This window comes from Camelina sativa, chromosome 19 (genome assembly GCF_030686135.1).
Source record: "Camelina sativa cultivar CO46 ecotype springtype chromosome 19, ASM3068613v1".
NCBI lineage: Eukaryota > Viridiplantae > Streptophyta > Magnoliopsida > Brassicales > Brassicaceae > Camelina > Camelina sativa.
In genome coordinates this window covers 24,330,151-24,353,886 of record NC_141898.1, presented here as the reverse complement: position 1 = coordinate 24,353,886, position 23,736 = coordinate 24,330,151, and the positions used below count along the sequence as shown (strand labels likewise).

General features: G+C 36.8%; 3 protein-coding genes, 1 long non-coding RNA gene and 1 pseudogene across 14 annotated transcripts; 2 read left to right on the top strand and 3 right to left on the bottom strand.

The window, feature by feature from the left end:
* Position 1: 1 nt before the first annotated feature.
* On the bottom strand, positions 2 to 1,576 carry LOC104747662 (protein RER1D). The gene is made up of 3 exons (XM_010469337.2): positions 934 to 1,576; positions 406 to 640; positions 2 to 323 (listed from the first exon to the last, which is right to left on the bottom strand). The coding sequence occupies exons 1-3, from the start codon at positions 1,293 to 1,295 to the stop codon at positions 255 to 257; spliced, it is 666 nt and encodes a 221-aa protein (XP_010467639.2). The 5' UTR covers positions 1,296 to 1,576; the 3' UTR covers positions 2 to 254.
* A 1,085-nt stretch (positions 1,577 to 2,661) lies between these two features.
* Positions 2,662 to 5,304, top strand: LOC104767182 (soluble inorganic pyrophosphatase 2-like). Of its 2 annotated transcripts, none has more exons than XM_010491222.3 (9): positions 2,662 to 2,970; positions 3,623 to 3,782; positions 3,974 to 4,002; positions 4,089 to 4,154; positions 4,358 to 4,465; positions 4,553 to 4,618; positions 4,697 to 4,817; positions 4,914 to 4,995; positions 5,080 to 5,304. In XM_010491222.3, the coding sequence occupies exons 2-9, from the start codon at positions 3,641 to 3,643 to the stop codon at positions 5,120 to 5,122; spliced, it is 657 nt and encodes a 218-aa protein (XP_010489524.1). In that variant the 5' UTR covers positions 2,662 to 2,970; positions 3,623 to 3,640; the 3' UTR covers positions 5,123 to 5,304. The 2 variants fall into 2 exon arrangements, with proteins under 2 accessions (XP_010489524.1, XP_087359314.1); XM_087503188.1 differs by having other exon boundaries at positions 2,743 to 2,970; positions 3,629 to 3,782.
* On the bottom strand, positions 5,227 to 9,695 carry LOC104767183 (nucleolar complex-associated protein 2). 2 transcript variants are annotated; one of them, XM_010491223.3, is made up of 12 exons: positions 9,500 to 9,695; positions 9,037 to 9,082; positions 8,594 to 8,940; positions 8,433 to 8,504; positions 7,803 to 8,345; positions 7,416 to 7,718; positions 6,975 to 7,304; positions 6,673 to 6,879; positions 6,443 to 6,529; positions 6,218 to 6,312; positions 5,998 to 6,129; positions 5,227 to 5,703 (listed from the first exon to the last, which is right to left on the bottom strand). In XM_010491223.3, exons 2-12 carry the CDS (start codon positions 9,047 to 9,049, stop codon positions 5,382 to 5,384), a joined length of 2,451 nt encoding a protein of 816 aa, XP_010489525.1. In that variant the 5' UTR covers positions 9,050 to 9,082; positions 9,500 to 9,695; the 3' UTR covers positions 5,227 to 5,381. The 2 variants fall into 2 exon arrangements, with proteins under 2 accessions (XP_010489525.1, XP_010489527.1); XM_010491225.3 differs by having other exon boundaries at positions 9,238 to 9,606.
* Positions 9,696 to 14,895: 5,200 nt separating this feature from the next.
* Positions 14,896 to 15,438, top strand: LOC104767180 (uncharacterized; annotated as a pseudogene).
* A 6,007-nt stretch (positions 15,439 to 21,445) lies between these two features.
* Positions 21,446 to 23,388, bottom strand: LOC104767179 (uncharacterized). 9 transcript variants are annotated; one of them, XR_015591756.1, is made up of 5 exons: positions 22,906 to 23,388; positions 22,710 to 22,816; positions 22,401 to 22,547; positions 22,067 to 22,105; positions 21,446 to 21,726 (listed from the first exon to the last, which is right to left on the bottom strand). It is a non-coding gene; the product is annotated as an uncharacterized LOC104767179 (long non-coding RNA). The 9 variants fall into 9 exon arrangements; XR_015591755.1 differs by having other exon boundaries at positions 21,446 to 21,780; positions 22,906 to 23,385; XR_015591757.1 differs by having other exon boundaries at positions 21,446 to 21,780; positions 22,401 to 22,541; positions 22,906 to 23,343.
* Positions 23,389 to 23,736: the final 348 nt, after the last annotated feature.

The window sequence follows — 23,736 nt, the reverse complement described above, 5'->3', positions numbered from 1 at the left end:
GTGATTCCCAAATTCATTCAATCGTATAATTTGTAAATACCCTTGTTGTTGTTATACATTACAATGGAAATCCAGAAAATTGCAAGAGATTACTCAAAACATAAGTGTGATTTCTTAGTTCTGTTAAGCTGTAAGAACTTTGTTTTTCATATTCCATCAACATGAATATAGTACACTTGATAGTCTTCTCGTCTTACTTTGTATCCTTTCGCCTATCACCACGTAGAGATCAGTACCTGATCAATGGTTTACATCTAATCCTGTTTTTCACTTCCATGAGATGAACTGCTGCTACTTGGAGCATCATTTCCACCATCATCCCTCTGTCAAAAACAATCTATGCTCATCACTTTTTACTTTCCAAACTAGAGATTCAAGACTATCATCCAAAACAAAATCGTTTACCTTGATTCTTAAAAAGGTCAGAACACTATCAGCAAGAACCTTGAAGAGCTTTACAGGCTTCCTAACGTCGAAAGGGAAGTATCTATACTTCCACATGTGCACGATTAAGCGTTTCATAGTTAGAGAATACAGAACCAACCAGTAACACAACAAGATGGGCCAGAACACAGGTACATCCAAGAACGAGAAGAAAGTCATCACAAACGCAACAACGAAGGCCTTAGTCGCCGCATACCTGAATCAAGATTGACAAAAAAAAGAACAAAACTTTCATGAGAATTCAGAATATAAGATTGGTAAAGTACAAATTTCATGACAATTTAAACCTAAATTAGACCTCACACTAATAATCAGTAACATGACAATCATTAATCAAACTATCTCAAAAGACCCATCCATCATCTAAACTAAGAGAAATTTACCAGAACTTGAGCAAGAATGGCAAAAAACACAAACTTTCCATGAGAGAAGCCAAACCCATGAATCAGATCATCCAATCATCAAAAGTAAAAAAGAGAAATATCTTACCAGAACTTGAACTCAGGAAGACGACGAACAAAGGGCTTATACTCATCAGAAACATCACTAGGCAAAGAATCAGGATCCAAAGCTTCAAGCTCAGGATCAACCTTAGGAGAGAGGAAACCAATCAATAGGTTCAAGATGTAAGTAGCTAAACCATAAGAGATGACGAAGTATCCATAAACATAGTAAACCCTATAGATATAGATCACAGCAGCGAGTAAAGTCACAAGCCATCTTCGAACAATGTTAGGAGCAGATCTGTCTAAGTAATTCTGAAACGATCTCGAGAATTGGATTCTCCATTTAGCAAGTGGTGATGCAACTATGGTGTCTCCTTCACTTTCGCTACCTTGTTCGTCTTCCATTGAAATTGTAAACTGGCTATAAACCCTAATCACAACCACTGATCTCTAAATCAACTTGACAAAATCGAAACCAAACGAAAGTTTCTGAAAGAGAATCAAATCAAATTGAGGATGATTTTGAACCAATTGAGAATTGAATTTTTTTCTCAGTTTTGTCTGAAGTTTTCTTAGTCGTATTAAAGTCGTTTGCTTGGTTTTTTACGGAAAGAAGAAGAAGAAGAAGAAGAAACTCAATGACGTGGGGGGGGGGGGGGGAGTATAGTCGACACGTGCCACGCTTTGAGATGCTCTCCGGGAAAAGAAAAAGGCTTTATAGAATTGTTTAGCATAATTGGGCTTCTCATGTTATTTGTCGGCCCACTTTATATTTGTGATTTCTTTTTTTTTTGGAACACGAACTTTTTTATCTTCATTTCTTGAAATTGAGAACTAAAAAGAATTTTACATTTTGGCAGTGGTCCATTCGATTCGATATAAGAGTAGCCCGACCAAACGTTGAAAGAATCTAAAATCGAATCTTTTTGTTTTGGTTTGGGACATTAAATCGAAGTTTTAACCTCTTTCTCGGATATAATATCTACCAACCTTTGATTCTAGACTTCTTATTCTATAGTTGACAGTCACCAGATAACAACTGCTCACAGCGACACAGTTTTTTTGTGTGGTTAGCACTACTGAATGATATTCATTTTTTTCCCATTTGAATATTAGATACTTATATGAAAGAAGAAAAATACCAAAAGAGGTAGTTTTGTTGCTAGTGGAGACTAGAGTTCAACTTGTATTTATGTATATATATGGAATATATATTTTTAAATTGGTAACAAAAATCTTGCAACAATTTCCTTTAATTTGTTGCCTAACATTTAGTCTTCTTCTTCTCTTCCTTGAGGTAGAGGCGTAGAGCTAAACCCTCAAATCAAATGAGCTATACAAGATCAGCGCCTAACATTCTTAGAAAACGCAAATTGATTCTCTAGTTAAAATATGGTGAAATGAAAGATTCGTCTACATTTTGCTAAAGTGTATTCTGATAGTTTTTAATGACAAGTATAATTATTATCATCTACTCTATCAAAGAATGAGCAATTTGAACCAAACACAAAACCAAAAACAAAATATAAGAAAGAAGAAAGAATTTGAGTGATATAGATTTCTCTCTTTATCCTAAGAAATAAAATAAAGGAATTGTTGCCATAAACAGAAAACAACAAAATAAAAAAGAGGAATCTTAGTGAAAGAAAGTGCCTAATTTTCAGGACACGCGTCATATAACAATTTGTCAGTGAGATACTTTTTTGGTACATCAAGCCATCAATTAAATTTTTCCTTCAATTAAAAAGGTACAACACACATATTAAAAACTACAACCGTCGGATCTAATTGGCCTTTTCAAATTCAACGTACACGATTCATCGTACAATTGACGATGTACAATAACCAAGGGAAAAAAAAAGGTGACGTCAGCATCTCCTTCATCCTCCTTCCAACGTCTTATAAAGAAGCGCCATAATAAGAAGTCACAGTCACACGAATGCTCTACTGTAACTGCACAATCTTGTTTGTTTTCTCCAACACGAAGAGAGAGAGAGAAGAAGCAAAAAAAAAAAAAAAAAAAAAAAAACGTTACGAGCTCTCTTCTTCGGTTGCGCGATTGAAGCTTGAAGTTGCATCTGTAAGATCATCTTCTCTCTCGTTTGTTTTCATTAGGAATCCGTCGATTAGGTCCATTTTGTTTATCGTGTGGTGTTAATGGTGCTTGATTTTGATATCTGCTTGTTGAATCGGATCGGTTTCGTTTGATTTTGCGTTTTTTTTCTTTAAGGTCGGTTTCGTTTTGAGCGGCGAGAACTTGGATTGTTCTTCGCTGATGATCGATCTGTGGATTTAGTTGTTTTGTGTTGGATTAGTACTGTCAGATTCTTCGATTGATGTAGCTTAGTACAGGTTACACTAGTTGGTGATTCCGGAGTGTTTGGTTTGTGTGATTCATGAAATCGATGATGGATCTGTGTTCTTCGTATATCGCTGATACATTTTGCCTCTCGCGTTGTTAGATTGTTGCTTAAGATGATTATGGAGTTGCATTGGAACAGTGAATAATCGTAGATTCGTATGTGTGCTATTTGAAAAATAATCTTTCTGATCTTTCTGGAAGTTTCTTATGTTTTAGAAGATTGGGTTCTGATGGAACTTTAAAGGATTTGTTCCTTTTATATCCTCTGGTGGTTGATTTGTTCATTAGTGATAATTATTTATATGATTGGGTTGATATTTTTTTAGTTTTGGTATATGATTGAATGACTCTCTTTCCTTTTGTTTGCAAGTTATAGTGAACATTCGATATGGCTGATAACAACGGTGAAGGAAGCCCCGAGGGCTATGCTTTCCCTCTCAGGAACCCTAATGTTACCCTGAACGAGAGAAACTTTGCAGCCTTCACTCACCGATCAGCTGCTGCTCATCCTTGGCATGACTTGGAGATTGGTACGCTAATCATCTGATACATGATATGTTTTTTCTTACTGATTCATATAAGGAGATTGGTATCCTTTTCTTTGTTAGTCTTAATAGTTATGTGAGTCAAAGCCATTCATGTCACTGCGATGAATCACTGTTTGCTTGGATAACTAAACGTTCATCCTTTGATTTGAGTGTTTGTTTGTTGAATCTTTCAGGTCCGGAAGCTCCTGCTGTTTTCAACTGCGTAAGCATTATCTGCCTCCCCATCATTTCCAGACAGCACTTTTTGGTTATCCTATGATTGTTAAACGAGCTTGAACTCTTTGCCAGGTTGTTGAAATTAGCAAAGGTGGCAAGGTTAAGTATGAGCTAGACAAGAACAGTGGCCTTATCAAGGTACAGTGTTCTCTGGCAGTCTCTGAGTGCATCTTATAAACCTGATTGGCTTGATTGAGTATATGCACCTGTCTGTTGATCCCTCATATTCTTGTTTAATTATGCCGTTAAATGCATCATCAAGTCGCGTTATGTGCATTCCACCTAAACATTCTTCATCATAATAGGAAAAACTCTGATCACTGAATCTTACTCCTCTCTAGGTTGATCGTGTTCTTTACTCATCCATTGTGTACCCCCACAACTACGGTTTCATTCCACGAACTATCTGTGAAGACAGTGATCCAATAGATGTCCTGGTGCTGATGCAGGTGCTTTCTCTCGCCTCTTTTTAGCTTTTATGGTCATGCAAATTTGATAAAAACAGGCAGTGAAATAATGGAATAACGAATGTTCAGGAGCCTGTGCTAACCGGATCATTCCTCCGTGCCCGTGCTATTGGTCTAATGCCCATGATTGATCAGGTAACAACAACCCGGGAACCCAATTCTATCTCCCTGACATGTAAGAAACCATGAATCACCTTGTTCCGAAACTTGCAGGGTGAAAAAGACGACAAGATAATTGCAGTATGTGCCGACGATCCTGAGTTCCGTCACTACAGAGAACTCAATGAGCTTCCCCCTCACCGTCTAGCTGAAATCCGCCGCTTCTTCGAGGACTGTATCCACAACATAACATCCCATATTGCATCTAACTTTAAATTTTGTTTTAGCTTGGTGCTTTATTTTCAGTTTTCACTTAACATACAACTTTTAGACAAGAAGAACGAGAACAAGAAAGTCGACGTTGAAGCTTTCCTTCCAGCTCAAGCTGCCATAGCTGCAATTAAGGACTCCATGTAAGTTTGTCTTACGCAAAACACCAAAGTATTTCACACGTTTACTTTGATAATAACGAGCAACGTACTGTTTTTGAAACACAGGGATCTTTACGCAGCTTACATCAAAGCTGGCCTGCAACGCTAATGAAGAAACTAGTCAACTCCGTTCCTCCTGGTTCACGTTGATGTCACTGTCATTGAAGCAGCCTTCTATACTTGGTGCATTTTCGTAATGCACATCAAAAAACATTGTCGAACTTAAAGCTTTCTGATAATGATGATGAAAAACTTCTAGTACAATCATTTAAGCTTCTCTTTTTCCCAAAATTTGATTTTGTCTATTGTTGTTTGGTAAACATCCGAAAAAGTAATCTCACAGAATCAAATAGAAGGTACAAAAACAACTAAGCTACTCGTGCTTTCTTCTTCTTGGTCTTCTTGTAAGTCTTATGCCAGGTCTTATAAGTGCCCTTAGTTTTCTTAGAGGTCTTATTAGATGTCTTTGTCTCAGGATCTGTAATTTCGTCTGCTGCATCCTCATCATCATCTTTGTCTGCTCCTATATCAAACAGATCATCCTCTTCCTCTTCATCAGAACTCAACACAAAATCCTCCACAACGTCATCTTCTCCTGCACCATCCTCTTCCTGCTTTTTCTCTGATTTACTCTTACCACCTCTCTTCCTTTTCTTCTTTTTCGTCTTCTCTTCCTCCGGCTCTTTCTCTCTGTCAAACAACATTTGCTCTAGGTTATATAGCACAACGGCCAGATAAAGTGTCGACATTATAGGCATAAGAGACGACCAGATTCAGCTCCTATCTACATTCCCCCAAGTTAATCAAGCCACCCGTAGCTATCCAAAGTACTTTAAAACATAGACACAATCTAGATATGGCTGTATTGGGGGAAATAATTTTGCAGGAACAACCCCTACTCACACCATAATCTACCACACCAACCCTGTGATTTACCATAAGAAATCCTGATATGTTTGTAATTCAAGAGGAAGAAAGACATACTTGGGGTCACTTCCCGGTAACCAGGAGGAATTGAAAGCTGCAGCACCCTTTTCAATCCTATCTTCATCATCTTCCTCATCACTGCTTGGTGCGTTTTTCCCAAAGACAGCTGAGTTCTCTCCCACAATAACACTAAGAGAAACCAAACGGATTATTATTAGCAGTCAAAGTCATAAAAGAAAATATACAAAGTGATCAATTTTAGAGGAATGTAACGCACTCTGATTCCACCAGTGATTCGTTTCTTTGTTGGGCTCTTTGGCGGATAATTTCTGCGTATTGCAATAGAGGGCTTTTTCCTGACTTCTTCTCATCCTGAACAGAGAAGACCAAAATAGCGTAACATAAATGAAGCCATGTTTATATGCTTTGCAGCAGGAGTTCATAGACACGTGGATAAAAACAACAAATATTCAAATGAATCAAGAGAAATGATTTACTAAACCTCAAGGAATGATGCAGCAGCAAGATCATTGGGTAGAAACTTAATTGAAGCTCTCTTTTTGTTGACAAACTCTGAGTTAGCTTCAATCTGAAAAGCAAAGAAAAAAATAATAAGCAAGAGAGATTGAAGGAGTCATCAACACACAAGTCAATATAGTCATACAGTCAGTTCTTTTATTGCAAGTACAAGATACATCACGTAAAGCCCTCTTTTTTTTTTGGTTGAAGTACCTGGCTAATGAGTTGTTTCATTTCTTTCCTAAACCTCTCAGCTTTAGTGGACTTGGAAAAGCTACGCAGCCTTATGGTTGGAATAAATGACAATTCAAAGAAAGCGACAGAACAACTCCACTGAGACAAATGCTCCACGAGCTCCTCAACTACAGAATAAACACATGCCTCCTGAAACGCTCGTGTCTTCACTGCTGGTTTACTTACCTGAAAAGAGATTTCAATATCCAAAATGGTTAGTTTCCAGGATAAAATATCATCCTATACTCTTTATTAAAGACCCAACCAAAGTAAGTTTTTACCTTCAGTAGTGTTCGTAAGTCTACACCTTTGCCAACGCCTCCAGTGGGGGGTCTGTTGAGCTCCTTCATCTCTAACATGTCCACAAGAAGCATAGAGACGGGTATAAAGGTACCAGTTGAAGCAGCAATCCGGTTTAACATACGAACACATCTTAGTCTAAGGGGAATGTAGCGAGCAGTGGGAACAAGTCGTGCTACACCAGTTATTATTTGGGCTAGCGGATAAGCAACTGGTCTGAGTTCAGACTGAGAGCTGTATGCACAAACAGCTCCAGTCCAAAGCTCAAGGCAATGGATGAATTTCCATTGATACACTTTCCGAAATGCTTCCTGTAAAAAAAAGCAACCAAATGTACGTACACAAGAGTTAACAACAACTTTTCACAACACATATATGTTGGCAGAAGAACTCAATTTTTATGAAGATTAATGAGAACGTACTTTTGTTTTTGTGTTAAGCGCTTCACGCAGAATCATTGCCAATTGCCTTATGAAGACGAAAGCATGCTGATATGATGCAGAGATATCTGTGCCGATAAGCTCGATGAAGCAGTTACCAAGAAAGAAAATATGCCGCAATTTATCAGCATTCACAAACTGGCAATTTAACACATATGCTTTGTACATTCCCTTGATGCAGTCATCCACACAGTCAGATCCAATGCGTATGCACAAATCTCTCAGGAACAACAAGGAAACAACAGGGAGCGCGCCACTACCAGTTCCCCAGAAATGAAGTGCTACCTAGATGGACAAAGAGCAGCGAAATGAGCAAAGAAAGGACAGTAAAGAAACATGAACATAATACTATTTCGCTCCAACACACACCTTAATATATTTCCTTAGGAGGCTCGGGAAAGCAGCTAAAAAAACCGATGAGTGCTTCAGGCGGCGCAGAGTAAAAGATATCATTTCAGTGTCAGTCATCTGGTTCAGAACATGAAGGGAATTGCCGAGATATGATTTGAGTAAATGATTATAGTTCTTCCAAGGCCTGGTGTTTGTCAGTTCCAATACAGTCTCTTTTGTTCCTCTCGTATCTTCAGGAAACCTCAACAACTTACGAAGAATCCCATCCATTTCACTCAGAACAAATATCATTATCTCATTAAACACAGCGCTTGACATAACACTAAACTTTGTGGACTGATCATCCCCGGTATCATCACCATAGTGACAGGCAGTTCTATAAGCTCTCAAGATAGAACGTACTGCACCTAGCTTCGCGTCTTCACGGATTGAATCACACCATGATTCAACCATCGCTAATGTAATCGTTTTCTGCTCATTCACTTTCTTTGGGATTTTAACATCAGTATCTTGCTTCTCAATGTCTTCTACGTCAGTATCAGGTTCAACATCAGCATCATCCTACCAAAAAATATGAAAATCGCTAAAGACAAAAAGCTTTGAACACAATTTGGCTTCAAAGTCAAGATATGCAATCTACAAACTTACCTCGACTTCAGTAGCATCAAACTTAAGAAGCCCTGCATCATGCTCTTTCATATACTCATAAAAATCAGCTTGCTGCGGCAAAAAAAAACACACAAATCCGCATAAGTTAAAAACTCATATATCCATCACAATCAAACATGTAACACACAAAGATGACTCACAGTTTCTTGAAGCCTCTTAAGCTGTTCTTCATGCTCCTCAGCTTCTGCTTTCTTAGACTTCACCTTCTTCTTGCGCTTCTTATCGCTCTTCTGATCCGTTTCTATATCATCTACATCAGTTTCTTCAACACTGTTGAGCTGATCCTCATCATGCTCCTCAGCTTCTTCTGCTTTCTTAGATTTCAACTTCTTCTTCCCACGCTTCTTATCGCTCTTCTTATCCGTTTCTATATCATCTACATTCAATTCTTCAACACTCTGGTCATCATCATGCTCCTCAGCTTCTTCTGCTTTCTTAGATTTCAACTTCTTCTTCCGAAGCTTTTTATCACTCTTTCGATCCATTGCTATATCATTTACATCCGATAAAAAGTTTTAATCAATCTCAAATCCAATAAACTCAAAATCACAATATGAATCCGAAAATTAGATAAAAATCGAACCTTTGGCACCCATTTGTTAACACACACCACGCCCTGATAAGTCCACCTGCAAATCAAAACCATCAATGGTTAACAAAAGAACAACTCAGTCAAGTCGGGAACTAAAAGACTCAATGTAAGTATCAGTATCATCAATTGAATAGGCAATCACCAAAAAAAACGAAAACCCTAAAATATCGAAACAAAGATAAGAAATCGCACCGGGAAACAAAGATGAAGAAGAAGAAGAAGAAGAAGAAGAGTGTCGACGGAGAGACGAAGAAACTAGGGTTTAAGCGGAGGGTTTTTATTACAATGTGTTCCTTTTTTTTTTCAATCAAATTATCCGGACATAACCGGGTTCGATTCCGGCCGAACCGCAATTTCGAATTGTTCTAATTTCCCAGAACAGAGCAACAGCAAACAAAAAAAAAACAGAGTTCCCCAGATTGGGAAAACAGAGAGACACGTAAACGAGATTTACCGAAGATTCCCAGAGAAGAAGAGAAGAAGAAGAAGATGTTCTCTCGTGGTCGCCGGTCTGAGTTGAGAGAAGTCAAGTGTTGTTTTAGGGTTCTTTTGTCAACTCCCGAATCCTCTTAGACAAAAAGAAGGTTTAAGTTTTGACACATCAAACAAATCGGTTTTCCCAAAATCCAATTTGTGAGTGTTAACCGAACGATTTAGGCTTTAACCGGCTATGTGTTCATAAAATCCTTTATTCTTCGTCTATCTTCTTCAATAAAATCTAAAAAAAAACGTGCTTTTAAAAAGTAATTATTCATTTCATAATTTTAAAGTTAAATTAATCATGATTAGGTTTTCACCCACGGTATACTGCAATGACTAAATTATAAATTATTATATTTTAAATAATAATTTTTAATTTATTTAGTTTTCAAATTCTCAATTAATTAACTTTTATCTAATTAATTTATACAATTTATAACCTAATTAAAATGTTTTTTTCTTCTTTTTACGATTTTTACAGTTTATAACCTAATTACGTTAAATTTGTTATTAGATAGAATATAAAATTTTAAAACACTTAATTTTGTTTTCTATAATTAAACAGAGGTATATGCCTATATAGTATGTTAGTGTATATTTTTATGTGTATACAATTTTTTTTTTTGAATATTAAGAATGTGTTGTAGTATGTGTAATATTTTGTAGTTCATACACTAAATAATTTATAAGTTAATTTTTTAAAACTATGACTACAAATCTATAGTATATGAAATAAACTAATAGTTTTATTGTTGGCTCTATAGTCCAAACCCGCCATGTTAGGTGGATCACACAACATGTTCAAAGATTTTTAATCCGCAAAAACTTATCATACGAAACCCGTGAAAGTAAAATATAGTATGTGAGACTAAAAGTCACTTTTTATCAAATCAGTTTTTCAAAATTTTAAATAACAATACCTCTTCACTCACCTCCTTATAAAATAAAAAAAAATAAAATCCGTATATATTTACAATTATTTTTGTTACCTTTTAAAACACTTAGTTTCTATAAAAAAAATCGAATATAAATAGAATTAATTTATTTATTAAATTAATTCTTTAATGTCAATGACATGCCTGTAAATAAGTGTCAACTTCAGGATTTATTTTATAAACTAGGTTATTAATCCGTGCTACGCGAGGATATATCTATAGCAATCGATTCAAAATATTTTTGGGTTGCTATACACTCACACAAAAGTTCTATAATGATTTTTTTTTTCTTAACACATGATTTTTTTAAATATTTTGAACACCATTTCTGTTATTTAAAAGAGAAATAAAAAGTAAAACTTATATAAGTAAAAAATTGTTTTATAAATATGTTGGTAATAATATGTTATAAATATGTTGGTAATAATATGTTGTTAACAAATGACAAGAAACATTTTTAGTTTCAAAAATTTCAGATAATTATTCGAGAATTTTTGAAAAATGCCTCTTTCCCCATTTCTCTTTTCAGAATAGTCTCTTCCTTTAAAAAAATATTTGAAAATGCCCTTCAAAATTCTAAGATCTAACCAAATATTGTAACCTTATCAAAATATACAAAAAATACATTTATATGTGTGTAAAATATTATACATAATTTTAAACCTTATTAATCATACACATATTATCTTGTTATATCTCCGTACCATTTATTTATGTTTTTTGGTCTTTAAATTATTTTGAATATTTAAATGATAGTATGTTTGTGTGACTAATAATATTTATTGAAAAATTAACATTTATGTTTATATGTCTACTTATTGTTAATAATTTGAATTCCTTGAATTTTAAAATTAACATGGCAAATAGTTCAATTCAAATACACAATTAGAAGAAACTCTAACACAGCTTTTAGATTTTTACAACATTGATCAAAATAACATCTTTTGTTTCACAGCTCTCTATAGTTTTAGATATTTTGGATAGCTCTCCATAGTTTTAGATATTTTGGATAATCAGATTTTTCACCGAAGATATTTTGTCATAAATTAATTTATTGTATGAGGACTAATTTTCACTAACTTTCGCAATTTTTTTCTCCAGATCTGTCATTCTTTATTTCTTTTTACAAAACACTCATTGTTTTACTCTTTATTCTCTATTCCCATCAGCTAGCACATCTACCATTCACAAACTTAGACAGACTCTTTTGGCTATGGTCTCACCAAAATAATAAACAAATGAAAATATCTCAGTTCAACATTGTTTGTGAATGGATAAGCAAACATGTTCTCATCCTCTGTTCCTCCTCGTCGTTCTTGGTTAATACCAAAAATAATCATAATCACATTAGCAAGTATGATTCGTTAATACCAAAAAAAAATACAAAAAGTAAAACCTATTGAAATAAACAAATGTATAAACACACCAAAACAAAAACAGAATCATCAATACCTTATCGATTTTTTGTTTCGTTATATACTCGTTCACACAATATCAAAATTTTAAATTATATGTGTCGACACGTAGATTCAGTCTTATTCACAGCAGGAACATCATCGGTTTTGGATAAATCTCACATGATCTGAAACCTAAACATAAATCAATATAAGGAAAATCAATTAAAATATATTTATATTGATTCATAGTAAAATAATAAGAGCTCTTGAAAAATAAATAACACAAAGAATACAACCTCGACAGAAATAATAAAAAATCATAAGGCATAATAAGAAATTAAACTATAAAAGAACCAAAAACAATATAAAAAACTATAAAATCAACACTATCTAATTAACCTAATGAAAATTTGATATCGTCCTGCATTGTAATACAGATTAAGAAATTAAACTATATAATAGGTGTTATTTGTAAATACATGCTTACTTATATTTATCAAATCTTTCATGGAAGAGACTATACCAATTAACATTAGGTTACTTGTAGGAGAGTAAGATTTGACGTATCAGTTTCGGGTGATGACCTTATCATAAACTATTTTCTTTGACCACCAGAAAAACAAAACAATTTTAAAATCATGAATTTAACTCGTTTTTATATTTAATTGATCGCTACCACCTATGTTTTCGTGTTTTTTATTCAATGTTTTTTTATTCTTCATATTCTTTCTTGTCATTTTCATTGTCAAATTTTGTGTTAATTGTCATCGTAACTTTTACTGTTTGGTTCTTCGTTATACTCTTTTTCTTCTTCTTCTTCGTCAACTTCTTCAAAAATTTCTAACCATAACCGATGGTTAATAAATCTTAACCATGACAACCGTAACCCTGGTCATGCCTATGTATAGCTAATAAAACATGTGTGTTTGTCGTCCATATTTCTTCTTTAAACCTCAAAATTTGACTCAAACATCAAATTAAGGTTTTGCGATGTCAATCCTTCTTCCTTAGACCCAAAAATAAAAAAATAATGAAAGAATATCAACTCATCTAAAAAATCATACACAAAAATATGTTTTACAGCTCATAAGAAATAAAAAACACAAATGTAGATAAATAAGATAATTTATGTTTTTCATCAATATTTATAATATTTTGAACTTTTAAAAGGTTTCGAAATATAAAATTTGAACCTTTTAAAAAATTTCAATATTTATAATATTTTAAACTTTTGAAATTTAAAACTTATAATATTTAAAAACTAAGAACTTTTAAAAGTTTCAATATTTATAATATTTAAACTTTTAAAATTTTTAAATATTATAATATTTTTTTGAAACTGTTTAAAGTTTTAATTTGATCAAATAAAAAACCAGACCAAACCAAATAAAACTTTTAAACTTGGACGACTGATAAATCAACTCATTCGTTGTTGGAAGCATATTAATCTTATTTATACTGGTTCTGAACTATTGTCTAAAAAATTTATAGCCGATGTGGATATTGTGCTTAGTTCTTTGATTTCCATAAATTTAAAATTTTCTTTTTTTCTAAAAAATTCTGTAAATTTAAAAAATGTTAATGAATGACATGTCAAATCATCATAGGTTATTTAAAATAATTCTTAATATAGAAAATTATGGAAATTGTATAAAATGTTAATAAGTGATATGTCAAATTTCTATTGGTTGTTCTAAATCTTACGTGGATGTCTACTTTTTATTAGTATAGATGTTTTCAAAAATGTATATATAAATTAGCCTCTCTAGACATTTTAAATATTGAAAACCTTAGATTTTCAGTGGTTCGAAAATTAGTATCGATTTTGTTCTAGAATTCTTTTAGTGAACAAAAACCTTTTTTTATGAAATAGGCGAAACAAAAGAATTGTGTTATTTTTCAAATTTTGACAAGTGTTTGCAGATTTTGCTTTATTTTGGTCAATGAAAATTTAAGCTATTTTAAAATGTGAATATCTTAAATCGTAAAAAAAAAAGGGGTTTCATAAGGTTCCGGAAATTAGTATCGGTTTCCATGAGCAATTTTCCTACTGAAACAAAATATTAAGTTAGTTTTTCAAACTTTGATAGTGTTTGCAGAATTTAATTACGTTATAATTTTTAGTCGATGAACAAACCTGAATTGCTATTGTGTGTATTACTTTTACGCATATATTCATATTCTTTATATTTTTATCGGATCTTTCTGGGAAACATACTAGCCAAGTTAAATACAATATACAATTTCCCGGTCAAAAACACAAGTTCTCGAGCTGGCAAAAAAAAAAAAAAAAAAAAAAAAAAAAAAAAAAAAAAAGACAAGTTCTCGAATATCTCTAGTTACCACTACTTAGCAGCTTCCAAGTTCCAACGACATGAAAGCAAACTGATGCGTTTGACTCATTTGAATATGCACAAGACAAGACTGGTCCACATATATATATATATATATCTTTTTAACACATCAGGGTTTTTTTTTTTTTTTGCGTTGTCATGAATTACAATAATTTGGTTACGTAACGTAATATATAAACCCATCAACCATGTGCTTGTTGGCCATTTCTTTTGTTTATTAAGTGTTTATAGACACGTACATTATAAGTCTGTGTTCCTTAATTATAAAAATAAAGTCTCTAAACTCTCTATGTTTATTCTATTGTTAACACAACGTTTATCATGCATCGCAAATCCTAAATACTCTTTTGTATATAGTTTATTAACGTTAAAAAGAAGAAGAAAATATAATACTAGCTAATAGAAAAGACGATACGACCGGTGAAGTTTGAATTTTCCAAATTGGCTACCTAACTTCAATAATGCACAATCATTATTCGTACCTACAATTTTAAAATTATATCAACAAAGCTATATAAAGACAATAGAGAACTCTCTCTTTAATTACAACAACCACAAACAACAAAAACTTTCTCTTGACGTCTATCTCTTTCTCATCATCACCATTACCTTCTTAATTAACTCTCCTCTCTTCCAAGAATTTTAAACGTTAATATACCAAACAAAAAGAAAACTAATCCAGATATGCAAATGATAAGAACCCTAAGCACAAGGACAAGAAGCCGTCGCAGCCGATACGAGCGTGTAAGCGATGATTCCACCTTTAGCTTACTCGGAGCAAAGCTGAGGAGGTCAACTAGCGTTCCGTACTATGCTCCATCGATAAAGCTTGGTGGAGACTTTCCTGTGATCTAAAAGCTTCCAAGCAAAAAACCAAATAAAACAGTGGTGACAAGCAAGTTGAGCCATCCGATCTTTAGTTTATTTGATGGTTATCGCCGCCGTAGCAAGAAGAAAGCAACGGCTAAGCCGGAGTTCTCTAGATACCATGAATACCTTAAGGAAAGTGGAATGTGGGATTCGAGATCTAATACTCCTGTTATCTACTTCAAGTAGCTGTATATATAAATTATATCTTTATAATTTGTTAGACCTATAACATTACTCATCTTGCATAGGACTTTTTTTTTTTTTGGGTCAAAATCAGTCATAGGCTGTCATAGAAACAGAAAGCTTAATCGCGTTTGTTTACTGTTTTTTGAAGAAAAATATTCAACTTTCTCTAAATTTCTCTCTTCTCCCCTCGACGTCGGCCTCACGCCGGTGGTCGGAAATTTCCCATGACTCCCAAGAAAAGAAGGAAGGCTCTCAGAGGGGTCATACCCGGCTCCTCCAAGTTCGCTAGGCTGAATGCCCGTGCTGTCGTTGGCAAGCTTAAGCCTGCTACTCTGCCGGTCTCCGGTGACTGCTCTGTTGCTGAAGCCTCGCTCCCTGCAGTCCAGGATCCCCCGCTGGATTGCTCAACTCCTACCTCTGCAATTCCGGAGATAGATCTGAAAGTTGACGCCGCATCGGGTTCTGTGCCCTGTGCAGATCTGGTCCTCGCCCCCGAGAACTCTCCTTCTTTCATCGTCGCAGGTTCATCCTCCGGTGAAGTTCCCGCAGGAGACCACGTGGTGGGTGTTCCAGACCCTTGCCATACAGCCGACGTAGGTCCATCCTCCGGAAATGACAAGACTTCCTCTTCCACGCCGCTCAAGTACTCCACGGTTGCTCGCGACCCCTCATGCTTGGAGGAAATTGGTACTCCAACACAACATGTTTCTGGAGTTCCATTTGTACTTATCCCTGATGAGAATATCCAGGCTGCGAAGATTGAGTTTGAAGACTTCATCTTTGCTCAGTTTCATGGACCTTCCCCAGCAATGGGTAGAATCATTGGTGTTGTCAATGCGATTTGGGCCAAATCAGGACCTCGTATCTTTGTTCACCGCATTGGTGAAGGAATTTTCCTCCTTAAGGTAACTAATGGCAGAGTTAAGGACACGATTCTTAGCATGAACATGTGGAGCATCGCAGGTCACCCAATGTTTGTAGCACCTTGGTCGCCTGACTTCAATCCCGACGCACCACCTATCTCGTCTGCTATCGTCACAGTTGAACTCAAAGGGGTGCCATATCTGCTATTCAACAGGGAAAGCCTCGGAAGGCTTGCGACTGCTGTTGGTAAACCAGTTGCTTTAGCTCCTGAGACAGCTCGTAAAGAGAACTTCGAGGTGGCAAAGATTCTGGTGCGAGTGAATCTCCTCAAAGACCTACCCACCCGTATTGTCTCTGGTTTTAGCGATGGGAGGGAGATGGGCATTTCTGTATCCTACCCCTGGCTACCAGCGAAGTGTGATGTTTGTAACCAGTTTGGCCACAACTCACAAGAATGCAGACGTAGCCTAACTTCCCTGTCTGGACGGAAGATTCCTCGCAGATCTACCAGTCGTAGAGGCCGTCCCTCTCGCCGTGAGAGATTATCCAGGAAGGAATCTCACTCACGAGTTGGAAGGACTAGAACTATTGTGCATTCTGACAATAACATCTCACCTTCTACAATTACTCGAGTACAAGGATTGGAGGACACACCTACACGTATAGATGACTTGGATCTTGCTGCGTCCCCGACTCCCCTAGTAGTGTGTACTAAACCATCTCTGACTAATGGGGAGATGGCAGGAGAGGCGGCTACGGAAGTGGACATGGCTCTGCAACAATCCCAATCTGATGCAATGACTACAACGAAGCAAGTTCTACATCAGACTGATTCGGGTTTGGTCTCTTTGGACCCAGGGTCGACATCGCAGCAGCACGCACCAGACATTGTGGTTTCATTGCCACCTAGTAGTACCGTCTCTAGTATCCAGTTGGAGGAGAAACCGTTTATTCTGGTCTCGCGCCGGAAGAGTGGCCGTAAGGTCACAAAGTCACTTTAACTACCCATTATCATGTATTTTGTATGGAACATTCGAGGGCTGAATAGCAGTTCTAGACAGAATTCGACTAAGGATTGGATTAATATCCGCAAGCCTTTTTTTGGAGCTTTTTTGGAGACTCATATCAGAGAAGTAAACTGTAGGAGAATTGCAAGTGCCATCCCCGCAGGATGGAAGTTCTTTGGAAACTTTGATCATCACAGCTATGCACGGATTGTGGTGGTTTGGGATCCAAGTATCTCGATGGTGATCTATAAATCATCGGCTCAGATGATAACCTGTGGAGTCTTCCTGCCGGCGAATAATGTGAGTATCACCGTATCTTTTGTCTACGGTTTTAATACCGTTGAACAGAGAAGATCGTTGTGGGAGGAGCTGACTCTTCTTAATAATACTACACCTGTGGCATCTCACCCGTGGGCGGTGCTAGGAGATTTCAATCAGATCATGCGTGAGTCCCACCATTCGGACTTTCAGATACGTGAAGTTGACTCTAGTGGTGTGGAGGAGATGAATTTGGCTTTGCAGGATGCAGAGCGATTCGAGGCTCAGGCGAAAGGGTTAATTTTCTCGTGGTGGAACAGCAGTGATAATGATACTATCTCGAAAAGGATTGATCACGCACTTATCAATCAACATTGGGCCACAGCTTACCCTGACGCTTATGCTGAGTTCTTGGATCCCAAGCAATCAGATCACACACCAATTTGGTTCAATGTTTCTGCTCTCAACAGACACACTGTCCGGCCTTTTCAGTTCTTTCATCATGTGGTGGATCACCCTGATTATGCTATGACGGTAAGTCGATCTTGGACTAGCTCATCTGTGGCAGGGTCGAACCAGTTCCGCGTGGCTAAGTCTCTGAAAGCTTTAAAGCCAGCTCTCCGGAAGCTGAATAGAACACACTTTAGTGGGATCTCTCAACGTGTTAAAGCAGAGGAACAAAAACTTGATATCCTTCAGAGAGCCATCCTCACGAACCCTACTGAGCAGTTGGCTAGAGAGGAGCGTCGGGTGCGCGAAAAATGGAAGTTACTGAGCAAAGAACGCGGATAAAATGGGCTCATCTTGGGGACAGGAACACAACATTCTTCCACAAAACAGTCATCGCCAGAACAAATAAGAACCATATCCACTTCCTACAGGACCAAAGTGGTAGAAGAATCAATGAAAGCACAGAGCTCAAGGAACATGCTGCAGATTACTTTGAGGAAATCCTTGGCTCAACGGATTTGCTGCACTCTCCTTGCTCTGTTACTGATCTCGAAGAGCTCCTTTCTTTTCGCTGCTCTGAGGTACACAAGCTTACTCTGGTAAGAGATGTAACGGAAGAGGAGATCAGAACTACCATCTTTGCCCTGCTCCTAGACAAATGCCCAGGCCCTGATGGGTATTCAGTGGAGTTCTTTAGAGCTTCTTGGAGTGTTGTGGGATCGGATGTGGTTGCGGCAATACAGGAATTCTTCCGGAATGGCAGGCTACTTAAAGACTTTAATACCACAAAGATTGCTCTGATTCCTAAATTCCCTGAAGCGTGCAAGCTAGGAGACTACCGCCCTATCAGTTGCTGTAACTTGGTTTATAAAGTCATCTCTAAGATCATTGCCAATCATCTAAAGCCCATCCTCCAGGAATGTATCTCACCCAATCAAGCAGCCTTCCTCAAGGGCAGATTACTAGGTGAAAATGTTCTTCTTGCGTCAGAGCTTATCAAGAATTATCAGAAATCGACTTGTCAAGAGAGCTCCATGCTGAAGGTGGATATTAAGAAAGCTTTTGATACGGTCTGCTGGGACTTTGTGTTAAAGCTGTTGGCGGCTCAAGGATTCCCTCCACTGTTCTGTATATGGATCAAGGAATGCATCACATCACCTAGGTTCTCGGTTGCTATAAATGGAGAATTGGCAGGGTTTTTCAAAGGTAAGAAGGATTTGAGACAGGGCGATCCTCTCTCACCATATCTTTTCATCATGGTGATGGAGGTGTTGTCTAAACTGTTGGATAAAGCTGTCTTGGAGGGCAGAGTTGAGGTACACCCGAGATGTCAGACGCCTAGCATTACACACTTGCTTTTTGCTGATGACCTCTTGGTTTTCTCAAATGGCTCGCGGGTCTCGTTAACTGGGATTGCGGAAGTCATGAGCAGATTTAAGGAAATGACTGGAATGGATATGAACCCTGCTAAGTCCGAACTCTTCTTTGGAGGTTACACAGAATCTGATGCTAACGAATTGAGCGCTCTGGCTGGCATTAAGCTTGGAGTTTTCCCAACCAGGTATCTTGGCTTGCCCCTCAACCCTTCAAGAATCTCTAATGCCACCTTACAGCCATTTATTGAGAGAATAACGAGTAAGCTTCACTCATGGACTGCTAAGTTCCTATCTTTTGCGGGTAAAGTAAGACTGATCTCTGCGGTGATTTATGGAATGGTAAACTTTTGGAGTAGTGTATTTGTGCTTCCAAAGCACTTCTACGCACGAGTGGACTCCCTTTGTTCTGCTTTCTTATGGAAAAACAAAACGAGCTCTGCTTCAGGCGCTAGAGTGGCATGGCGAGACATATGTAGGCCAAAAACTGAAGGAGGACTGGGTATTCGCTTGTTGGAGGATTTTGAAGTCGTGTTCAGACTCAAGCAAGTCTGGAACTTTTTCTCAAAGTCTGGCTCTTTATGGGTGGCTTGGTTGCGGGAGAACATCTTTAAGCGAAAGAATTTCTGGGAAACGAACGTATCTAGTCGTTTTTCCAAGGCAATCAACAGTATGCTACAACTCAAACCAACTCTTCAAAACTTCCTCAAGTGCGAGGTCGGGGATGGAAGCACCGCTTCTTTCTGGTATGATAACTGGACTGACTTTGGACCACTAATCACCTTCCTTGGGGTGGCGGGTCCAAGTCAGCTTCGAGTCAGAAGAAGCACAAAAGTTACTGAAGCCTCGAGGAATGGTGGATGGAACCTCCCACCAGCCCGATCAATCAATGGTCAGTCCCTAATGGTAGCACTCACGGAACTTCCTGCCCCTGTCGCAAGTCGCGGTCCAGACATCTTCCTATGGCGTAAAGCCTCAGGTAATTTCTCTCATACTTTCTCCTCCAAGGAAACATGGGAGCAAGTCCGACATAGATCTCCTTTGGTACCGTGGGCGAAGATTGTTTGGTTCAAACAGCATGTTCCGCGCTACTCCTTCATTGCCTGGTTAGCAATGCTCAACCGGCTTCCCACTCGAGATAGACTCCACAGGTGGGGAATGAATGTTCCTACCTCTTGTGTGTTATGCTCGTCTGGGGTTGAGAGCCATGCCCATTTGTTCTTTGAATGCCCATTTGCCTCTAACTTGTGGGGTTTTCTAGCTGCAAAGTTCATTTCAAACCCTCCCTGCAACCTCCCTGCCGCTGCATCGTGGATCGCCTCTCGCAACTCGCCTTCTCAAGCTAACCTAACCGCCATCCTCAAGCTCCTCCTTACGACTATCCTCTATCACGTATGGAAGGAGCGAAATTCCAGGATCTTCGCCAACGCCGCCTCCACCATCCACCAACTCCGTACTGCTGTTGATCGTGCAATGCGGGACAGGCTTCTGTCCTTCACGGGCCATTTCGTGCACTCCTCTCTCCTCCTTACTTACTTCTCGCATGTTTCTCCTGTATCCTTTTTGGTGTAAATAATTTTTTTTTTTTTTTTTTTTTTTTTTTTTTTTTTTTTTTTTTTCTGTCTAATGTTTCTGTACTAATGGGTAGTTTTTGTAATAGTAGGACCTTCTGTTTCTTTTGGAATGAAATCTTCACATTAAAATCAAAAAAATATTTAAATTATGTTATGATTTGTGTTCATTTTATTATATTATTTGTGACAAATCTAAGTGATACGAATATTGATTATCTCTAAGATTGAGAAAATAGAACACTATAAATATGACTTATAAATGTCACTACAAGAAATATGCGTATTCTTATCACACAAAAAATGCTATTATATCGTTTAGATAGTAATTTCGTAAACGTTGTTTTTGCCGGTGCTATCTTAGAGGGGCACATACAATATCGTTTTTTCATATACTATTATTCGTCACTTTATAATAGCACTTTATTATCGCTATATTAAAATTATTAGTAGCGTCTTTTATTTGTTATCGCTATATTAAAATTATTAGTAGCGTCTTTTATTTGTTATATTATAATTAATAGTGGCGAAATATTTGTACTATAGTTTTGTCAACCGTAGCTATATATTGTTGCTATAATATATTTTGCATTTTATATTTTATACATTAATATATATATATATATATATATATATTAAACTTGGTCAAACAATATAAATTTAAATATAAATTTTCAATAGAAACTCCATAAAAACATATCAAGTCTTGCAAACATTAATCCACACCAAATCTTATACAAAAACATCAACTACCCTACTCTATTCTAATCTAAATCTAAATGCTCCTCTTCTTGCTTAATAGGTCACCCGCTGATCTCTACTTCTTCTTCGCGCACAATCCCACAACCACTTTGCTTTCCAACAGTACACAACCGTTCTGGTCCTTTCTCCCTGTGAAACTCCAAATGGTGCTTCACTGCTGAAGACTTGTTCTTGCTGCAAATTAAGAAAGTATGACCCGATATTTTGGAAGATATCTACTAGATCAAGCTGCAAATTTACACCAACTCAGTTGATAGGAACCAAAAAGAGAACGAAAACCAAAAACTATAGATAAGTTCTCAAACCGAAGAGCTAACTTTGTATGCCAAATCTAGAAGTCTTTGGTAAAGACTCAAGCTTGGTGCTATTCCTTGATCTACTCACTGATCGAACTCTAATGATCAAATGGCTAAATACATGTTGAATCGTCCTTAACAGAAATAAACAACAGTTCTTGACAAATAAAGATTCAACCCTTTAGAGTACCAAAACATTAAAAGCCAAGTGAATATACCTTGTAAGCACCAGCATAAAACTCATTTCCGAGCATGTCCTGCAAGTGTTCATTCGTATAGAGACAATTAATTGTAGAATTAGAGTTGGAACAATCAAAGATAAATATAAGCAACGAAAAAGGCTTATACTTATTCTCTGGAATTTAACATGGAGAAAGAAACAAGACTAACAACCATTTCAGGTTTAAAATTTTCAAGATTCCATCTCAAACAAGCATTCTCATGTTCAGATTTTACCTTCTCCCACCAAGGTTTGAGTTTGATGGTAGGACGTATATGTAGATATCATAAGGAAAGAGAGTAACAAATAATATATCCCATCAAAAATCTCACCTGTATTTTGAAAAAGCATACTTGCTGCTTCTTTAGGTAGCAAGCTAGTTTAACGCAAACAGTTGTCTATCCAACTCTTTGGAGCCTGATTAAGCAAAGTCTTGAAGTCCTCCAGTTTTAGTAGACCCATTCTTACTCAACCTGCAACTAAACAACACAAATTAGGATAAGGCCTTGACTGGTGATACAGATCTCATTCTCGTTAATCGGAGACTCAAGCTACGGTTTATTGAAGCTCTTGTATTTATCCATTTTACTTCAAAGTCAAAAGATATAAGCTAGAGAATGGCAAAATGTTGAATAACTTACACATGCCTTCAAAATCCAAAACTCGCAATCAAAGAGGAAAATTAAACAAAAACCAATTATGAATCTCAAGTGCAATCACGATCACGATGCAGAATAAGAGAGATATCCTACAACAACAATGAAAAAAAACAGAGTTGAAACCCTTCAAATTACAGGAAAAGACGAGATTGAGAGGCAGAGAGATATGAAGGATTACCGGTCAACACAAACCCTAACTAATACGGAGATGACGGAGAAGAAGGATTTGGAAACGAAGACAAGAAGAGATGTGTAGATCTAGGGTGTCAGGAGTTGCATAACCGGCGGCGAGTTGCTGATTGTGCAGATCTCCTGACTGTTTAAATTATCTAAAGAAGCAATATCGACATGCTGAAAGACGGTATCGCCGTAGAGGTCTCGATTTCGTTTTGCAAATTTCCATGGTCATGAAGCGTGTAGAAAACAGAACAAAACTTGAGGAAGATTAGCTTCGACAAGACGATGAGGAGAACTGGAGAAGAGGAGCTTGGCCATCGGCATCGGCGAAGACAAGAGGAAGATCTGGGTTTAGGGGATTATTAGGTTTAAAGTTTTTTTTTCTCCACTCTTAATGTTTTTTTTGTTAAAAGACTCTAAACTTTCTTCTAGGTGTATAGAGGGAAAAGAGTGAGTTTTGGTCAATTTTTACTAAGTATTCGGCGGAAATAATAATTTTTAGTTACATATTTTTAGGATTAGCATTTTAAAAACGCCATTATAGAGACTCATTTTAAAATATTTATCAAAGATAACATTTACCAAAACTGTGCTATCTTTTTCTGCTATCAATACCTATATTTCTTGTAGTGTGTAAACCATATAGAATGCAACTAGAACTTTGTGAAAGTTCTGATAAAATAAATGTTTGCTAATTATATACCTCAGAAACAACATTTTATTGGCGGCCTCGTTAGTTTTATTCATCTTTTCTGACTTATCCACGTCTAAAAGATTCAAACAAACATTTGAGCAATACGAAGTCGAGGCATCTTGCTGAGAAACCATCGAT

What these genes read in the sequence shown, in the direction of transcription:
- LOC104747662 (XM_010469337.2), bottom strand. Translation starts at nt 1,295, where the DNA reads ATGGAAGACGAACAAGGTAGCGAAAGTGAAGGAGACACCATAGTTGCA. An exon ending in CTTCCTGAGTTCAAGTTCTG is followed by an intron (nt 641 to 933) that starts GTAAGATATTTC and finishes ATCTTGATTCAG; the next exon opens with GTATGCGGCGACTAAGGCCT. An exon ending in TGACCTTTTTAAGAATCAAG is followed by an intron (nt 324 to 405) that starts GTAAACGATTTT and finishes TGTTTTTGACAG; the next exon opens with AGGGATGATGGTGGAAATGA.
- LOC104767182 (XM_010491222.3), top strand. Translation starts at nt 3,641, where the DNA reads ATGGCTGATAACAACGGTGAAGGAAGCCCCGAGGGCTATGCTTTCCCT. An exon ending in ATGTCCTGGTGCTGATGCAG is followed by an intron (nt 4,466 to 4,552) that starts GTGCTTTCTCTC and finishes ACGAATGTTCAG; the next exon opens with GAGCCTGTGCTAACCGGATC. An exon ending in CCGCCGCTTCTTCGAGGACT is followed by an intron (nt 4,818 to 4,913) that starts GTATCCACAACA and finishes TACAACTTTTAG; the next exon opens with ACAAGAAGAACGAGAACAAG.
- LOC104767183 (XM_010491223.3), bottom strand. An exon ending in TTAAGAGGCTTCAAGAAACT is followed by an intron (nt 8,505 to 8,593) that starts GTGAGTCATCTT and finishes TTTTTGCCGCAG; the next exon opens with CAAGCTGATTTTTATGAGTA. An exon ending in TCCTAAGGAAATATATTAAG is followed by an intron (nt 7,719 to 7,802) that starts GTGTGTGTTGGA and finishes TTGTCCATCTAG; the next exon opens with GTAGCACTTCATTTCTGGGG.